The sequence below is a fragment of the Sciurus carolinensis genome, chromosome 5 (genome assembly GCF_902686445.1).
Source record: "Sciurus carolinensis chromosome 5, mSciCar1.2, whole genome shotgun sequence".
Taxonomy (NCBI): domain Eukaryota; kingdom Metazoa; phylum Chordata; class Mammalia; order Rodentia; family Sciuridae; genus Sciurus; species Sciurus carolinensis.
Genome location: NC_062217.1, coordinates 146,322,293 through 146,341,371, shown reverse-complemented (window position 1 = coordinate 146,341,371; position 19,079 = coordinate 146,322,293). Strand labels below are relative to the sequence as shown.

The following is a 19,079-nucleotide window of genomic DNA, read 5'->3' as shown; positions in this document are numbered from 1 at the left end:
AATTGCCAGGGTAGGCCACTATTGGTGAAGTGAAAAATCATTAAAGAAGAATAGCTCATAGTTTGGAGAAATGTCTGTGGCATCAACAGCAAAAAGGGCATTTGAGAACCTGTTTGGAACCTACTCCTGAGACATTTCTCTCTTTCTGGCTCCTATGAATCCTCCTGCATTACCCCAGACCTGCCCACACTGCCTTGGGTTGCCACTCTAGATTCTCAAGAGACTATAACTCCATCAGACAGAGATCTGATTGTGCCCTCTAGGTCAGTGACCTCATAAATACTCCTTTGAGGACTCCTCTGTACCCCACATGAATTAGTTCCCTACTGAGGAAAGTGGGGAGCTAAAAGATGCTAGTAAGTCCATCTGTAAAAAGTAAATCTTGAACATACCGGGAAAACTTAGGCCTGCTAGAAAGGGAAAGAACTTATTTTTGTTCATAATACCAGGAAGTCTACCCTCAGGAAAATGAACTCTTTATTAGCTTCTTTCATCCCAAAAGTTCAAGTCCAATTTAACAGTATTCCCAGGTATTCTGGTTATTTTCATTTGGGAGTACTTATAGTGTTAAAAGATTAATCACTTAAAGTTAGTAATCTTTGGTCTATAAACCCAGGAATTTTACTCATTTCTTTTGTTAACCCAGTCTCTGTTTCTATCACTGTGGTGACACTGAAATTGTTAGGTTGTGATTGACGTGTGTGTTTGGTTTGTGTTACTAGGGATTGATCCAAAGGACATTTTACCACTGAGCTGAGCTACATCCCCTTTTATTTATTTTAATTGTTGTTTGTTCTTTTTAGTTATACATGACAGTGAATCCATTTTGACATAATTATGCAAGCATGGACTATATCTTGTTCTAATTCAGACCCCAGTACCTCTCCTTCCTCTTTCCTCTTTCCAGCCAGCTCCCTTCCCTCCCTTTTTGCAGGGGGTGGGGGTACCAGGCATTGAACTCAGGGGCCCTCAACCCCTGAACCACATCCCCAGCCCTGTTTTGTATTTTTTATTTAGAGACAGGGTCTCACTGAGTTGCTTAGCACCTCGATTTTGCTGAGGCTGTCTTTGAACTTGAGATCCTCCTGCCTAGCCTCCTGAGCTGCTGGGATCAAAGGCGTGCACCACCATGCCTGGCTTCCCTTTTTATTTTTTATTTTTGAGACAGGGTCTCCCCAAGTTACCAAGGCTGGCCTTTAACCTGAGATCCTCCTACCTTACCTTCTTGAGTTGCTAGGATTACAGGTATGTGCCACCTTACCCACCACTGATTATTTCAGTCTCTACTGCCCCACCAGACTGTGGGCTCCTTAAAAGCTCCCTGTCATTGGGCATGGTGTCTCATGCCTTTACTTCCAGCAACAGTAGGAAGAGAAAGGAGAATCACAAATTTGAGGCCAACCTTGACAATTTAGCCAGACCCTGTCTCAAAATTAATAAAAGAGCTGGGGCTGTGGCTCAGTGGTAAAGCACCTTTGGGTTCAATCCCCAGTACCAAAACAAACAGAAAAACAAAAAAACCCACAAAACTCCCTGATATGTTTTTCTTTTTTACTGTGGTATTGGAGATTGAACCTAGGGGCACTCTACCACAGAGCTACATCCCCAACCTTTCTAATTTTTTTTTTTCCAATTTGAAACAAGGTCTCACTGAGTTGCCCAAGGTGACCTCAATTCTCTAGTCTCTGAAGTATCTATCTGCGATTGTAGGTGTGTGCCACCACACCTTGCTCCCTGTCTGCATTTATATCTTTTTATTTTTTATTTTATTTTATTTTTGGTACTGGGGATTTCACCCAGGGGAACTTAACCACTGAGCCACATCCCCAGTCTTTTTTATTTTTTATTTTGAGACAGGATCACTCCAAAAAAAGTCACTTAGAGCCTTGCTAAATTGCTGAGACTAGCTTCGAACTTGCAATCCTCCTCCCTCAGCTTTCAGAGTAGCTGGGATTACAGGCATGCACCACCATGCACAGCTCCACTTCAATAATTTTAAGTGAACAGTTTTGCAGTTTTTTGTTTGTTTTTAATTCACCAATGTTCCATAATCTAAACATTCATTAACATTTTCATCACAGCAAAAAGTGTAAGGCTTTTTGACAGCAGTCACTATATAGTCTGGTTATAGGAATGAAAAGAAGTTTTCATATTTGAAAGACATTTCTGAGGTGAACTGGAATGTTAAATTTAGTCAACTCTGTGAAAACATCCCCAAAATACCTATTCTGTATATTTTTTTTGCTAGCTTACTTCCCATTTTTCTTAATCTTACTGTGGTATGATAACCTTATTTTTTTTCCCTAATTTTGTACTATTTTAGACCTCCCCCTCCCTTTTAAATGTACTGCATTAATTCAAGTTGGGATTCTTGTGAAAGTTTTGCAGACTAAAGGGCTCCATCAGGAGAGTTCACCCATGTATTGGGATATAAGGAATCCATGCCAATAAATGTTTCTTTGTAAGAATAAAGGAGCCAATTTCAGAATGATGTATGCTGAATACTGAAGAAGTTTGGTTTTTTGCGGTGCTGGGGATTGAACCCAGGGCCTTGTGCTTGCAAGGCAAGCACTCTACCAACTGAGCTATATCCCCAGCCCAGAAGTTATTTTCAATTATAAAATTTGAGGCAACCTCTGGGAGTGAGAGTTGATTCGTAGAGGTGTAATGAAATTTCCTTTGCTGATGGAAACCTTTTTTTTTTTGTTTTTTGGGGTTTTTCTGGTACCAGGGATTGAACCAAAGGGCGCTTAACCGCTGAGCAATGTCCCAGCCCTTTTTCTATTTTATTTAGAGATAAAGTCTCACTGAGTTGCTTAGGACCTTGCTGAGTTGCTGAGACTGACTTTGAACTCACAATCCTCCTGCCTCAGCCTCCTGAGCTGCTGGGATTACAGGCATGCACCACTGTACCCAGCATAAAGTGCTTTTTTGTGGCTCCTAACCAAGAAATAGGTATTTCTCTTCATGGAAGTGTTACACTTAAAGAATCGGGCATGGAACCCAACCATCAGTTCCTTAGTTTGTTTGTCCTGTGAGTCTGACTCCTGCCCCTTCCCCCACCCTCCAGTCTGCTCATTTTTTCCCTTGGCTCTTTCTCAGGAGTTGAAGCAGCAGCTGGGCCTTCCACATCCTGGCACAAGTAGGGCTAAGAGTGCCTGATGTCTAAATTGGTGCCAGTCACGAGCTGTGAATACTAACTAGAGCTCTCCTTTCCTCAGCCTGCTTGGACTTCTTACTCTAGTACCAGAGTGAGCTTCTGTCTAGCTCAGCTCACAGCTGTTGCCCTGAGACCAGAGCCTTAAGGGCAACTGGAGGCTTAGAGTTTGCTCTCAAGCCTTTTTTTCATTTTTCCCCCTTGTTAGCAAGAGGTGATTAGCTAAGGTCCTACATTTAGAAGCAGTTGAGTTAGGAACCCAGAACAGGTTCCTGAAAGTAATTCCCTGCACACCATACCTTCATTAGCTGGAACTCCTCTTTGTTACTCTTATGAAGTTAATAAACTTCTTTTTTTTTTTTTTGGCGGTGCTGGGGATTGAACCCAGGGCCCTGTGCTTGCAAGGCAAGCACTCTACCAACTGAGCTATATCCCCAGCCCTAATAAATTTCTTAATAAACCCTTATGAAGATAACCTTTTGCTCTTTGTTTCTCCCTTGAAATTGTAAACTAAAAAGCCTCTGTTAGGTCTGTCTGTTACTTTTGTACTGCTAAAATTGCTAAGTAATATATTTTCCTGGTACAACAATCAAAAAGTGCCAAAGTAAAATAGAGCAAGAAGTGTCCCTCCAAGATGGAATGCAGACTGTAACAACTGAACCTATCCATATTACTAGTGTATGACATATCCTCACCTGAAGAGGGTCGGGGGAAAGAGTTAACCTGGATAACTTTGGAAAACAGTATTTTGTTTTTTATTTCTTAACACCAAAAGACAAAACTATACATGAACACTACTCTGTTTATACATTTTGTTTTGTTTTTGTGGTGCTGAGGATTGAAACTGGGACCTCATACTTGATAGGTAAGCCACTACTCCGCTGAGCTACACCTCTAGCCCTATAAATTTGTTTCTCAGGGTGGTTGATAATTCTAAATATACTGTATAGCCTATGCCAGGATTTAACAAATAATAAATGGTAGATAATGGGAATCAGCTTTCTCACTATCAGGAAGAAATTACACGTAAGCAAAGGGGGAAGGCTAGAATGAACCCAGGATTAGAGTTAAAGACTTTAATATGATCTTCAGATTAGACTAATATATATGAACAGGTAGAGAAATAGTGATAGATATTTGTGTAATGTAGGTTAGGCTACATATATACATTTCCCAGCTCTGTGCTGAGCAGGCTTAGAAATGGTGTCATCTTAACAGTGAGCATATCTTGGTTTCTAAATACCATTTAAAAAAACAAAAAGACAGGGCTTCTTGGAAAAAAGGATAGAGCAGGGAAATTGCAAGATGAACCTATACTGTTTTATAGGGCTAGAAAGTAAAAAAGTTCTCAAGAAATAAAAACATGGATCATATCAAAGGGACATATGAGCCAACCTTACTTTAGTATTTTTTCAATGGCCAAAGATGGAACAACTTGAACAACAATATAAGTAACCTTTTATTTATTTGGGTATTAATAAATTAGATTATATTTATTGAATTGTTACCCAAATTATTAAAGTCTGTATGAATCTATACTGATACAATAAATAGCTGAATTCTTTTTAATTTTTAATTTTATTTTGGTACCTGGGATTGAACCCATTATGCCACATCCTCAGTTCTTTTTATTATTTTTTATTTTGAGACAGCGTCTCACTAAGTTGCTGAGGCTAGCTTTGAACTTGAGATCCTCTTGCCTCAGCCTACCAAATTGCTAGTATGTGCCACCATGCCTGGCCTGAATTCTTTTGTAGAAGAATTTCAAATAATATAGGTAGGTATTCCTCTCTCCAGGAGCTTATTCTTCCCCTCCTCCTTGAATTCTTCCCCTCCTCCTTGAATGGGGCTAGACTTAAAGACTCCTTTCTAAAGAAAAAAGTATCAGAAAGGAAAATAGTAACTATATAGTGCAAAGACCTGGTGGTTGTACCATGACTGAGAGTGATCAGAGCCTCACCAGTGGTAGAGAAGCCATGTTGTACCCCAGATATGATGTGAGGAAAATGGTATTTCATGTCTTTGATATTCTTGAAAACGTGCATCTTTTAAATTATTGAGGTCATGAAAAACAAGGAAAGGTAAGAAAATTTTCACAAACTAGAAGACACTAAGGACTCCTGATATGGCAATGTGGTGTCCTTTATTGGATCCTGAAACAAAAAAATGGCATTAGTGGAAAACTGGTGAAACCTGAATAAAACCTAGAGTTTAGTTAAAGTCATGTATGTAGCAGTACTAATCTCTTAGGTTTTTGGTTTTTTTGTACTGGGGATTTAGTCCAGGGGTGCTTTATCACTGAGCTATATCCCCAGCCCTTTTTATTTTGAGAAAGGGTCTCACTAAGTTGCTTAGAGCATCACTAGGTTGTTGAGGCTGGCCTCGAACTTGTGAGCTTCCTACCTTAGCCTCCCAAGTCACTGGGATTATAGGTGTGTGCTGTCACACCTGGGAGTCTCTTAATTTTAACAAATGTATGTGGTTTAACAAATGTACCATATAAGATTTTAGAAATTGGGTTAAGGTTATATTAATAACTTTTCTATAAATCTAAAATTATTCCAAAATAAACCATTTCATTGCAAAGTCTACTGTTCTTGCTGGATGCAATGGTGCATACCTGTAATCCCAGCAGTTTGGGAGGCTGAGGCAGAAGGGTCACAAGTTTGAAGCCAGCTTCAGCAACTTAGCAAGACTCTGTCTCAAAAAATAGAAGGGAATGGGGATGTGGATTAGTGCCCTCTGAGTTCAATCCCAAGTGCCAGATTTTAAAAAAACAAACAAAAAAGTCTACCTCTTAATCCATAGCTATTCATTGTCTTTCTGAAGCAACTAATGTTATTATTCCCTTGTATTTTTTTCAGACATGTAAATAAGAACAATCCTCCCACTTTAAAAACAGTAATCTGTACATACTGTACACACTATTTTTATCCCCATGCTGCATTCATGTATTTATTTGCAAGGCCTTGTACATGCTAGACGAGCACTCTGCCACTGACTGAGCCTACATCCCTAGCCCTTCTTATTTTTATTTTGAGACAGGATCCAACAAAGTTGTTCAGTTTGGCCTGGAACTTGTGATCCTCCTGCCTCAGACTTCCAAGTAACTGGGACTTCAAGTGTGCACCCACCTTGCACATTCTGCTATTCTGCTTTTAGATGTCCCATTATCAGTGTGTATATAACTTCTTCAGTGTTGTTTTCAGATCTTGGCTATTATGAATAATGTTTCAGTGAACTTGGAGTACAAACACCTCTTCAGATATAGATTTCATTTTCTTTGTATATATACCCAGATTTACTTATTTATTTTTGCTAAGTTTATATCTAGGTGTATGTTCATTTTCTCTCTCCTCTCTCTCTCTCTCTCTCCCTCTTTCTCCCTCCCTCCCTCCTCTCTCTCTCCTCTCTCTCTCTCTCTCTCTTTCTCTCTTTCTCTCACTACCTCTCTACACAAAAATAGAATTTTCCACCACTAAGTCATTTTACAATAGATATGTGACAGTTTTGAATTTCATAATATTAATTTTGTGCCTAGCTATCATAACAAATTATTTTACTTTATATTTCTCTTGAATTTATTGTAAACACATCATTTCCAAATGACATACTTTCTTTTTAGTTTTTATACTTGAAGCTGCATATTTGAAGTGTTACTGTAATACTTCTTATCTAGGTTATCTAGGAGGGGGTTCTTGGCAAGTACAGTGGGCCCCATGGTATCATGCCTAGGGTAGGCAGGAAGCACTGATATTTAGAGCAATGGAACCCTGTAATAGGGGTTTTGTTTTTGTTTTTTCATAATTTCTTTCTCTTGTTTCCTCTAGATGTGAAATCTGGCAGCTATACAGTGTTACAAGTGGTGGAAGCCCTTGGGTAAGAGTCTCTGTTCTAGAATGCTCTTTCAGCCCTACCTATGAACTCTGAGAAAATTATTTTTGTGTATTGCTGCTTTCCTGGAGCCTGATTTTTCTCCCATATCCCAAAACCCCACCTACCAATATTTCAGTCTAAGCTTACATCTTTGAATTGTTTCTCCTTAAAAAGTTCCATGCTGCCTGACTGAAGCTTAGGATAGTGTTAAGAAGCACATAGCTTATAGGTACACAGTGCCCACAAGTTGGGGCAAGGTGGTTGGTTGAAGGCCATCCACTGTTGTTTAATTAGAGTAAGGATTCCTTTTGTACTTCTTTAGGCTCATCCAATCTCTACAGGATCTGGTTGACCTGGACCTGAAGCAGACAAGCTATGGACCCTGTCTAGAAAGTGACCAGAAGGCAGACCCTCACACCAGTTCACCACTGAGGGAAAAGGCTTAGGGAAACAGCTAAAAGCAGTGTTTTTAAATTCTGGGGTTCCATGCTCCAGAGAAAATATGTGTTTATTGTCCAATACCTGCCTTCCTCATATTTTACACTGGCAGGCCATTTAAATTGGTAAGTCTTATTATCAGGGGTTATTAACTGTCACACCCATCATGTCTTCTGAAACAAGAGGGAAAACTAGAAAATGTGGGAAATTTAAAAACCTGAATCACCTACGAGGCATTTCTCCCACATAACAGACCATTTCTGTAGACCTTTTGGTATACATTCTTGTGTCCTTGGTTCTTTTTTTTTTTTTTTTTTTTTTTTAATAATAGTTCATGGTGATATAATGCACATATAAAATTTACTTTTTGTTGTTGTTGTTTTGTTACTGAGGATTGAACCCAGGGGTGCTTTGCCACTGAACTGTACATTCCCAGTCTATTTTTGTTTTGTTTTGAGATACAGTCTCACTAAGTTGCTGAGGCTGGCCTCCAACTGTGATCCTCCTGCCTCAACCTTCCAGTTGCTGGGATTGCAGGCATGCACCACCACACCCAGCATAATTCACCATTTTGAAGTTCCTAATTCCATGACTTTTAGTATGTTTATAGATTTATGGATTTCCCCCCCAAAATCAATTTTAGCACATCTTCATTACTCCAAAAAGAAACTTATGCTCATGAGCATCCATTACTCCTTCCTCCTTCCCAGCCCTTGCAATCTCTAGGAATATGCCTTATTTTAGAAATTTTGTATACATGAAATCATATAATATATGACATTTATGGCTGACTTCTTCCACTGAGCATATTTGCAAGGTTCATCCATGTATTATGTATCAGTTATACATTTCATTGTTGGATGCATAATACCCCATTGTATAAACACACAACATTTTTTTTTTTTTTTTTACGGTGCTGGGGATTGAACCCAGGGCCTTATGCTTGCAAGGCAAGCACTCTACTAACTGAGCTATCTCCCCAGCCCAGACTCACAACATTTTGTTTAACTTAAGTTATTCTTAAATTGATGTACATCTGGATTGTTTTCACTTTTTGGATATTCTGCATAATGCTGCTATGAGCATTTGTGTGCCTTGATTCATTTATGAATGCTGAAATGCATAATTTTCTACTTTCTGAGCAGAAATCTTCCTACAAGTTTCTATCCTAGATACCCCGTCAGAAGGGATCTTATTTTTGCCCCCTTATTCCTGTTGCATGCCTCTATCCTTGAGGTTTACTGTAACTCGTGGCCAGCTTCTCTCCAGGAATTCACTTCCTGCTTGTTCCTGCTTATGTTGTATCTAGTACATTTAAGTGTTATCTCTATAGAGCTATTTTGAAGGTAAATCACCTTGTTGCTTCAGCTTCTCCCATATCAGTAGTTTACATAATTAAAACCTTTATTTTGGCCATCTTTGTAACCTTTCAGTTATAAAGTTTGGGGATTTTGCGTTGTGACTTTTTGTGTGTGTGTTGTTATTTTCACCCTAGGACCTTGGTGGTGGTTCTCAGCATTTGTTTCCTTAGCAATTATCTACCAAAATATACCCATTCTCCTCTTTTGCTAGAAGATGCAGCTGCCAGTTATCTCGAGTCTTGTGGGTAGCTGCTAAGTTCTGTTTCAGGGGTCACAATCATATCCCTGGGGAGAAGAGGATAAGCACAAATCCTCTTAGGTGTCAAGGTGGGAGTGCCTGGAAACAGAAACTTCTCTTGGCTGTAGTGTCACATGTGCCTCTATTAATGCCAGATCCATATGGGGATCAGTTTTTCAGGCTTCAGTTCTTATTGGTTATCTATAATTTTGCTACCTCAGGAGCACCTTTTTAGAATGTTTTTACTCTTTTAATAGGGCTTGACTCTGCTTCTATGCCCAGGGTCTGAGTATGACCAGTTGCAGAGTATGTCTTACTTTAGAGATTTGAACTGGTTAATAACAGACTGTCTCTATCCCATTTTCTTCCAGATCCTCTCTAGAGAATCCAGAACCCCGAACTCGGGCACGAGGGATCCAACTTTTGTCACAGGTGCTACTCCAGTGCCACTCATTGCTCCTGGAAAAGGAAGGTACTGTCATCACTAGTAGGAATCTTCCCAGATTGCTGAGCCAAGGCATCCTCTGCCTATTCAAATCAACTTTTTAGGGAGGGAGGTTGTAGCATACCTATAAACTCTTAATTCAAGGTCTCCATTCCTCACTGGTATATTGGCTGCAGTGGTAAAAATTGAGCCATGAGACACATGGGTTTCAACTTTAGCCTTAGATAATTTTTTCAGTGTATCTTCCCCAGTCTATCAAATGAACAAAGTAGTGTTTCCAGTACTGTGTCCTAGCTGGAGAAGAAAACTACAGTTTTGTCAGAACATAGCCACAACCATTTAATTATCTATTGTCTACATTGTTTTTAGGTTAGAGTGATAGATTTGAATAATAGCAATAGAAACCATGTCCTGTAAACCTATAATGCTATCTGGCCCTTTAAGAAGAAAAGTTTGCAGCCCCTGGGTTTATTCCCCAGCACCAAAAAAACAAGAACACATCTTTTAGGGAGTTGGAGTGTAACTCAGTGGTGGAGCATATGAGGCCCTGGATTCAGTCAGCTCCAAAAAAAAGGAAAAAGAAAAAAGAAAAAGATCTGTAGACAGATCTGGAGCTGAGAATGGGTTTCACTGTGGACCTATGTGAGAATTATTAAAGAGGTGTTCCCTTACTTTCCTGACTCATCAGGTCAAGCCACCATCAGATGTGGGAAGGCATGGAATATATCTCCTGGTGAAGGAGAATATTTTTAGTGAAACCCAGACTGGAACAGCCTTACAGAGGGAAGGAGCGAAAACTGGTGGGCCTTCCTTATGCCTGCATAAACTAATGGCTGAATCTGGTTTGTGCAGTGGTACATCTGATCCTGTTCTATGAGAACCGACTGAAGGACCATCATCTTGTGATCCCTTCTGTCCTGCAGGGTTTGAGGGCACTTGTGAGTTCTCCTTTTCATTACCTAACTGTGTTCACGGGAGCCCTTGTCCAGTTCTCTCCTTGCTTTCTGAGGGTAAGGCTTTACGTGCTAAAGGACAGAGACCCAAATGTGCGACTATATTAGTGTTAGCCAGCTCTATTTAAGTTTTTACTCCAAGGAGTAAAAGTAACCTTTGGGGGACTGGAATTCAGCTCAACTGGAAGGACCTGCAGAAAACTTCTCAGCTAGATGGAGAAAGTTCCTGTTGGTATTTCCTCCTAAACCAGGATGTTGTGATTCCCAGTATAGCTAACAAGGCCTCTTTTAGATTGTGTCTTGGAGAGAGTGCTATAATTCCATCAGTGTTCACATGTCTTCCCTTCTGCCCCCAGAGCCTGTGTGTGGCCCTGCCTCCTGGGCTCGCTGTGTCTGTGCTTAAAGCCATCTTCCAGGAAGTACATGTACAGGTGAGTAATGACTGTCACAGTGGTATTCTCGTCTTCTCTTACCCTTTAATGTAACTAGAATTAGATGGCAAAACATATTGCTTTCTAAATTCTGAACTCTTTCAGGTCTTGTGCCCTTGTTTATATGGTATTCGTTCTTACTAAATATGGAGAGGGAGGGATGCATGCCATTATGTCTGACCTGTGTCCTCTTAGCCTAAAGAGAAAGTAAGACATAAAGAAAGACATCACTGCCATGCTTGTCAGTAGCCATACTCTCTCTACAATTACTCTTAGGTTGATCTCATGCTGGTATAAAGAGAGATGGCCATTTAGAGATTATGAAACAGAAGTGGTTGTATCAGCTGAGGTCTTTTTCAGCACTTTCTTCTTTCATTTCCTTTCTGCCCTACCCTCAAGTCCCTGCTCCAGGTAGACCGACACACAGTCTACAGTATCATCACCAACTTCATGCGAACCCGGGAAGAAGGTAAGAGGCTGGACTCACTGGAACATCTGAAAGTGAGTACATGATACTTTTTTCCCCATTAATAGGTTGCATTTTAGCCTGGGGATTATATAGAAGAGCCAGTACTCAGAATTATAAAGGGCGACTGGGGGTCTGTTCCCCACTTCTGCATTGTAAAGGCTTTTAAATTTTTATCTCTAAAATTATATATTTGTATATATTTGCACATCCCTTTACTGAGTACTTGTCTTGAGATAGGAAGACAATAGAGGTCTATTCTGAGAAGCAGGAAAGGGGAGCAAGTGATAACAGAAAGAGAATACAGGCCTCCTAGGAGAAAGTCTGAAGTTTCTATCCCGTGGGACAGTAGTGACCTTGTTCTCTCCTTCCCAGAGCTAAAGGGCCTAGGAGCTGACTTCACATTTGGCTTCATCCAGGTGATGGATGGGGAAAAGGATCCCCGTAATCTTCTGGTGGCTTTCCGCATCGTCCATGATCTCATTTCCAAGGACTATAGCCTGGGTATGTCTTAGTGGCCGTGAATTAGCTGACTAGAGCTTGTTAGATGAATGAAACTGATAATTCAACCTCATTCTTTCTCTGTTGTCACAGGACCCTTTGTAGAAGAGTTATTTGAAGTGACATCCTGTTATTTCCCTATTGATTTTACTCCTGTAAGTAGCACCTTTGTTTATTCATTTAAATATTTGTTGAGTACCTGCTGTGTACAGACACTATTCTAGGCACAGAGGGTACCGCATAACAAAACAAACATTCCCTGGATTTATGTTTAGAAATCCTCACGGATTTACATTTTAGTACACTGGGAAGTGGAGATGCATTTGCCATTGGAGGAAAGATTCAGATCAGCAAGTATTTGAGGGGACTCCTCAAGTTCCTTAACAACATACTTGGTGCTGAGGGCTACAGGATTGTGAAAACATGGTCCCTGCCCTTGGAAGTTGAAACACTTAGTGACAATATGAGATTAGGTCCCAAAATGAGTGGTGCTGTGGTTGTTCTGAGAAGACAGTGTTCAGTGTAAGCTAGAGTGGGCAGACACTGACCTCACAGATGAGATGGGATTTCAGTTAGTGTTGGAGGAATGCATGGAATGATTCTGGAGTTGGTAGGGGCATCTCAGGAGATAAAAACAAAACTGGCAAGACGAAAAAGGAACAATCAAGCACAGTATATATAGGAGGTATTTGTTGTGACCCTCTTAGGCCTTCCTCCCATTTTGCATTTGATTTCTTTTCTACTTTAAAATATACAGGGTCTAATCACTGTGTAGGCATGCGTAGGTATGTGTACTGCAAACATTAGTAATGTGGAAGAAACCAAGAGTTCTGTTGCAGCATAGCAAGCAACATTTGAGTATTGATTGTCACTGCCTTCAAAGTGCCACAGCCAGCCAGGCGCAAATGCTGTGCTGCACACCTATAATCCCAATGACTTGGTGGGAGGCTAAGACAGAGGATTGTGAGTTTGAATCCAGTCTTGGCAAGACCCTGTCCCCCGATACCACCCCCCCACCACCAAAAAAGAAAAAACAAGGCTGGGAGTATAGCTCAGTGGTGGAGCATGCCTAGGTTAAATCCCCAGCAGTACCATAAAAATAAACATAAATGAAGTGCTGTAGCCATTTTTGCTGTAGGGAATTACTTACCAGCTTATTTCATTTGGTACTGTGTTTCTTGGGATCACTTCTGTCCTGAAATTCTTCTCATATCTTCCATAACCAGTGACCTGTATAACCCAGAACAGCTTTACGCCTTTTGAAATCTTGAAAGATTCTGGTTTGGCTACCAGGTTCGTTTTTGCTTTGGTTTTCTTTTTAATCCCCATGATACTGGGAGTGGAACCCAGAGACTAGCATATGCTAGGCAAGTGCTCTACCTCTGGACTACATCCCTAGTCCTTTTTAATTTTATTTTGGAAGCAGGGTCTTAATTGGGAGTTTTTACATGTTTCTAAGTGAGGATTATAAGTGTACTTATTAAGTGTGAGCTTCATCATAGAGCAGCTTACCTAGAACCCCCCAAATATTATTTTTCTTGGGCTAGTCAGATACTTCGAAAAAAAGTCCTTAGATCTGCCCACCAGGAGAGGTCTGATTACAAGCAGAGGGAGCTGGGAATACCTGCACTCAGTACCTATCACTTAGACCCCCTCTCTTGGTGCAGTACTGAGGCTATCCACCACACCTGCAGCTCCAAGACTAAGACCCCTGCTCCAGAAAATTAAGCCTCAGATTCTGCTGCCATTAATGAGGAGCTGGAAAGCAGTCTAGGTCAGATTGCTTTTCTAGCTCTACTCCCAATTCCAGAGGCTCATGAAAATGCAGTCCCAAAGTCTTTTGAGGACTGTGCAGTATGTATATGGGTAGTCATTCAGCTTGCCCCAAGTCCACCTCAGATTCTGTTGTATTGGGTCTGTTGAATTATTTTCTTCATATCTATTTGCTTTTTAGCTTCTAAAATTTTATTGCTGCTATCTCTTCTCTTGTTCTCTTCAACCTTTACCATTCAAAAAAAGAAAATCCCTATATTGTATTTTTTTGTGTAGTTTCCAAAGGAGAAAATTCCAATCTGATTCATGTTTTCAGATCTGCCATCTTGACACATAAACCATCTATGCTTTTTATGTTGTCAGAGTTATAGCTTTTTATATGGGTGAAGAAACAGAAATGTCTATCAAAGAATTGTAATTTATATAAACTGTGTCTGAACCACACAATGCAATGGTATCCACCACTAAAACATGTTATGAAAGAATAATACCATTTTAAAATGTTCTTAATGTATCAAGTGAAGAAATAGATTATAGACCATATGTACGGAGCAATCAATCACATCTTTTTGTTTTGTTTATTTTTTCCCCAGAATTGGGGATAAAACCCAGGGCTGCATGCATGCTAGCCAAGTGCCCTGTCACTGAGCTATTTCCCAGCCACACACCCCCACATCCTTTTTTTAAGCTTAAACAATGGAAACTTATACTCTGACAGTTCTAGAGGCCAGATGTCTTAAATCAAGGTGTTGGCACCTACAGAGAAGAATCCTTCCTTGCCTTTCCCCCAGCAACTGGTGATGTAGTCAGTCCTTGGTATTCCTTGGCTTGTCCAGCACCTTTTTTAAAATTTTGAGGCAGAACCTCACGAAGATGCCCAGATCAGCCTCAAACTTGGAATCCTCCTGCCTCAATCTCCCAGGTAGCTGAGATTATGGGCATGTGCCACCATGCCTGGCTAGCAATCACATTTATGTATAAAGAATCAATGTATTCTAGGGGGCTGGGGAGATAGCTCAGTCAGTAGAGTGCTTGCCTTGTAAGCACAAGGCCCTGGGTTCGATCCCCAGCACCCCAAAAAAAAAAGAATCAGTGTATTCTAACATATTGTAATATTAATATAGGTACAGAGAAGAAAACAATTCCCAGAAAGCTATGAGTGCTTATCTATGAGTGGTAAAATGGTAGATCAGATAGAAAATGTGTACTCAGATTTAAAAAAAAAAAAAAAAAAAAAAAAAAAAGTGCCTAAAACTAAAAGACAAAAACTTCCGGGCTGGGGAGATAGCTCAGCTGGTAGAGTGCTTGCCTTGCAAGCACAAGGCCCTGAGTTCGATCCCCAGTACCGCAAAAAAAAAAAAAAAAAAAACCTTCCAAGGAACATATCTTCTTGCCGAGGCCTCATATCTTCTTATTCTCTAACTTAAGTGTAAACATTACCCTGTTGTGCAGGTTTGCCAGATTCTAGCCTTTGTGTCCAAGGGTGGTCTGAAAAGTTATACAAACCCATGACCCTTCTCCCTTTCCAGCCACCTAATGATCCCCATGGTATCCAGAGAGAAGATCTGATCCTCAGTCTTCGAGCTGTGCTGGCTTCTACACCACGATTTGCAGAAGTAGGTCTTAGCCAGGGTTTGGGTAGTCTCTGCCAACTGAAGGCTCTGAAGAAAGAATAGTGAAACATGGTGGGGGGAGGGGGACCTAAGGTACATTTTTAGGGTATGGCATCCTGCAGGTGTCTTGTGTGGCAAGTATCTTCAGACCTTCAATATTGAAAACTTAACCATCTCATCCCTTAGAATAGTGATTCCATCCCTATATGGTGCTGTTGTTTTAAAATCCTTCAGCTTTACCAACTTGCCCATTTTTCAGGTAACTGGGGCTGTGGCCAGTTTAGCAGGAATGTTAGCTTACAGTCATAACTCCTGACTTGAGCTCCTTGATGTCCCTTGAGACTGGTGGCAATAAGGACATAATTGACCTTGGTGTGCCTCAAACACTACCTATTTCAGCTTTAAGTTCTCTCCTACAGTTCCTACTGCCCCTGCTGATTGAGAAAGTAGATTCCGAAATTCTGAGTGCCAAGCTGGATTCTCTGCAGACTCTGGTGAGTGATTTTACTCCTAGTAGGATTCAACTCCCTTTAGACAAGTTAGCAGTATTAAAAGATAAAGGGATTCTTGGACCCCCAGAGAACAGTTCATAGGCCTTAAAAGTTGCATACCCAGTACTTGGGCCCCAGGAGATCACCTAAAGCCCCCAGATACATATTGTCTCATCCTGTAGTAACTGAGTGGTGAGGAAAGTCTCACCAGGACTTCCTCATTTTGCTTCCTTTTCATAAGTCAGGACCCTTTTTCTGGGTCCTGGATAGGACTATTACAACATTCTGCTGGGTTTTCTGCTGAGAGCCAATCTCCTTTATGTGCCGTTATGCTGAAGTTCCTGCATCTCAGGACATCTGAATGTGTAGGTAGCTGATGCCTGCTGTTTCCTTGGTAGAATGCTTGCTGTGCTGTGTATGGACAGAAAGAACTGAAGGACTTCCTTCCCAGCCTTTGGGCTTCTATCCGTAGAGAGGTGAGTGTTACTTACTTAGCTAAACTCACTATTATTAGTTCCAGTTGACAGGCATGAAGGGAAATAATCTCTCTTGTTCCCAGGGTCAGGGTAGTAGGCCTGGTTATTCATTAGACAACCAGGGGCTAGGCTCCAGTCTGGTTGAGTGAGTGACAAGGGAGAGAGTTCCTGTGCATGAACCAGCTGCATAATGAAGACCCATGGTCACCTTTGTACTCTGTCCACTTCCTATTCTCTAATGTCAAAGAGTGTGGGTCATAGTATGGATACCATACTGAATGGTGAGGAAAGAAAGAGACTGTAGATGGTAGATCCCTATAGCCACTACTCAGAGTTAGCATTCTGTTTCTCAAAAAGTACCTGTAATAATCCTATTGGGACAAGGACTTGGTGAGGATAATCAGCGGCAAAGACACCACTGAGGTGTTCCATTTCCATTGCTGTGCCCTAAAAGTTCTCAATACACTGCCCCCAAATAAATATACAGTGGATGGGTGGGGTCTCATCTGGTGCAGGCTCACCTCAGTAGCCATGGGATCCCTCCCTGACAGGTGTTCCAGACGGCCAGCGAGCGGGTGGAGACAGAAGGCCTGGCAGCCCTCCTCTCCCTGACAGCGTGTTTGTCTCGCTCTGTGCTGAGGGCTGATGCTGAGGACCTCCTTGACTCCTTCCTTAGCAACATTCTACAGGGTAATGGGACCATGACAGCCAGAAAGGGGAGTGAGCACAATAGAGATGACATTTCTCGAGGGCCAGTGACCCTTCATGTGTATCCCCCAATGTTCAGTGATATGGGGGCTATAGCCCTAATTTGAATTGAAGACAATTTGATAACTGCTAGCAAACGGTTCCAGGTCTAAGTCTCCAACCTCCATGGACCGTAGGGGCAGGCGGCAACATTTGGCCTACTCCCCAGGTCTGTGATTGCTGCCTCTCTAGACTGCAGGCACCATCTGTGTGAACCAGATATGAAACTGGTGTGGCCTAGTGCCAAGCTGTTGCAGGCAGCTGCAGGTGCATCTGCTCGGGCCTGTGACCACATCACCAGCAGCGTGCTGCCTCTACTGTTGGATCAGTTCCACAAGCATAGTCAGGTAAGGGGTGGTCTTTGGGGAGGAAGATGATGGGACCAAAGTGCTGAGATCCCTTTCTCAGAGGGAGATTAAGGGAGAGAGAAACCAAAGCTTTATCTTGGGCCAGAGAGATCTGGGGTTTTGCTCCCATTAGCTGCTGTTCATTCCCTTATTCACTCTTTCACTGACTCAAGTCTTACATAAAAGGATAATTTTCCCCATGTCCAGAGTAGCAGGATTGAAATCCTTTAAAATATTTTTGACTCTAGTACTCTTCAAAACATTTCAGAGCAACCAGCGGCGGACAATCCTTGAAATGATCCTGGGTTTCTTGAAACTGCAGCAGAAATGGAGCTATGAGGACAAAGGTGAGGTGACCTTCCAGTTGAGGTATCTTGAGGGCTGATGAAACCTGCAGCTTATAAAGGATAGCAGGGCAGATTACTATACAGAGAGAGTCTAGAACAGTGGTCCTGTTCTGCAGTTATAGCACAAGAGAACACTGGATGAGACCTATTTATTATTTCATTGTGTTCCTGGATGCCTACTAGATTAAGCTCTTAAAATCTGTCTTGAGTTGTCTTTGCAGTACTGCAGTACTGGGGCACACAGCAGATAAGCATTAGCTGAATGTAGGGCTTCCTTCTAACCTGACCTCTGTCTCTTCCTAGATGAAAACCCTCTGAGTGGCTTTAAGGACCAGCTTTGCTCACTGGTGTTCATGGCCTTAACAGATCCCAGCATTCAGCCTCAACTTGTTGGCATCCGTACACTGACAGTGTTGGGTACCCAGCCAGGTACATCTTAGCGGAAAGAGAGAAGCTATGGGTATGGGCCCCTTCCTGGTGGTTTTCTGTCTTAAATGAAGAACAGTCTTCATCCCCTGTTCTCACTGCAATGCTACTTGTTTTGGGATTTCCAGTAGGAATTTTGGGACAGTTACAGGGGAAGGAAGATGAGATTTATGTTCCCTTCTAACCACAGGTCTCCTATCTACTGGGGACTTGGAGCTGGCGGTGGGTCACCTGTACAGGCTGAGCTTCCTGGAGGAGGATTCCCAGAGTTGGTGAGAATCTAAAGCAGTGAGGTAGAGCACGCTGTTCCCTGCCTCTGTACGGCAGCAACAGATGCAGCAAGGACCAGGGCTCTGTGCTTCTGACCCTTGTCTCTCCTTAGGGAAGGTGGGCTCTGTGTTTGGCTCTGGCTGCTAACCGGTTGGAGAGATGTGGGACTGCTCTCTCTTTTCTTGGGCATTAAGAAGCCCTGTCCAACTCAGTGGTGTAGGTATTTTAGTCCTGCTCTTTAGCAAGGTGGCCTTGGGAGCCCACACTCCTGGATCTGCCAATCGGCAGGCCTTGGTGAGAGAACAGTAGGCCAAGACTCAGCTAATGCTTATCTGCTGTGTGCCCCAGCAGGGTGGCAGCACTGGAAGCTTCAGGAGCCCTAGCTGCTCTCTACCCTGTGGCCTTCATCAGCCACCTGATACCCAAGCTTGCTGAAGAACTGCGCAGAGGTAGGTATGGCTAATCTTCTGACCCAGCCCTTCAGAGCAAGGCTTTGGGGGGCCTTCATGCTTGCTACCATCACATAATGAAACCTGTCTCCTGGGTTGCTTTCAGAGGAGTCAGATTTGGCTAGAGGGGATGAGCCTACCAAATGCTCCCGGCATTTGCGCTGTCTGCAAGCTTTGTCAGCTGTTTCAACACATCCCAGCATTGTCAAGGAGACTCTGCCTTTGCTGCTGCAGCATCTCTGGCAGGCTAACAAAGGTAAGTACCAGGAATAAT

The 19,079-nt window shown here is 41.9% G+C and overlaps 1 protein-coding gene across 3 annotated transcripts in view; it reads left to right on the top strand.

The window, feature by feature from the left end:
* The window catches only part of Mms19 (MMS19 homolog, cytosolic iron-sulfur assembly component), a 29,641-nt gene that overhangs the window by 3,417 nt on the left and 7,145 nt on the right, over positions 1–19,079 (top strand). The window contains exons 2-19 of one of the 3 annotated variants that reach the window (XM_047552729.1): positions 6,988–7,036; positions 9,442–9,542; positions 10,368–10,453; positions 10,825–10,899; positions 11,299–11,368; positions 11,741–11,869; positions 11,960–12,021; positions 15,169–15,255; positions 15,672–15,746; positions 16,142–16,219; positions 16,771–16,909; positions 17,159–17,313; positions 17,582–17,660; positions 17,964–18,089; positions 18,277–18,358; positions 18,469–18,576; positions 18,708–18,805; positions 18,912–19,061. In XM_047552729.1, the coding sequence (XP_047408685.1) occupies positions 6,988–7,036; positions 9,442–9,542; positions 10,368–10,453; positions 10,825–10,899; positions 11,299–11,368; positions 11,741–11,869; positions 11,960–12,021; positions 15,169–15,255; positions 15,672–15,746; positions 16,142–16,219; positions 16,771–16,909; positions 17,159–17,313; positions 17,582–17,660; positions 17,964–18,089; positions 18,277–18,358; positions 18,469–18,576; positions 18,708–18,805; positions 18,912–19,061 (1,749 nt within the window). Of the gene's footprint in view, positions 1–6,987; positions 7,037–9,441; positions 9,543–10,367; positions 10,454–10,824; positions 10,900–11,298; positions 11,369–11,740; positions 11,870–11,959; positions 12,022–15,168; positions 15,256–15,671; positions 15,747–16,141; positions 16,220–16,770; positions 16,910–17,158; positions 17,314–17,581; positions 17,661–17,963; positions 18,090–18,276; positions 18,359–18,468; positions 18,577–18,704; positions 18,806–18,911; positions 19,062–19,079 lie in introns of all 3 variants that reach the window. The other 2 variants (XM_047552732.1, XM_047552731.1) reach the window with 2 other exon arrangements.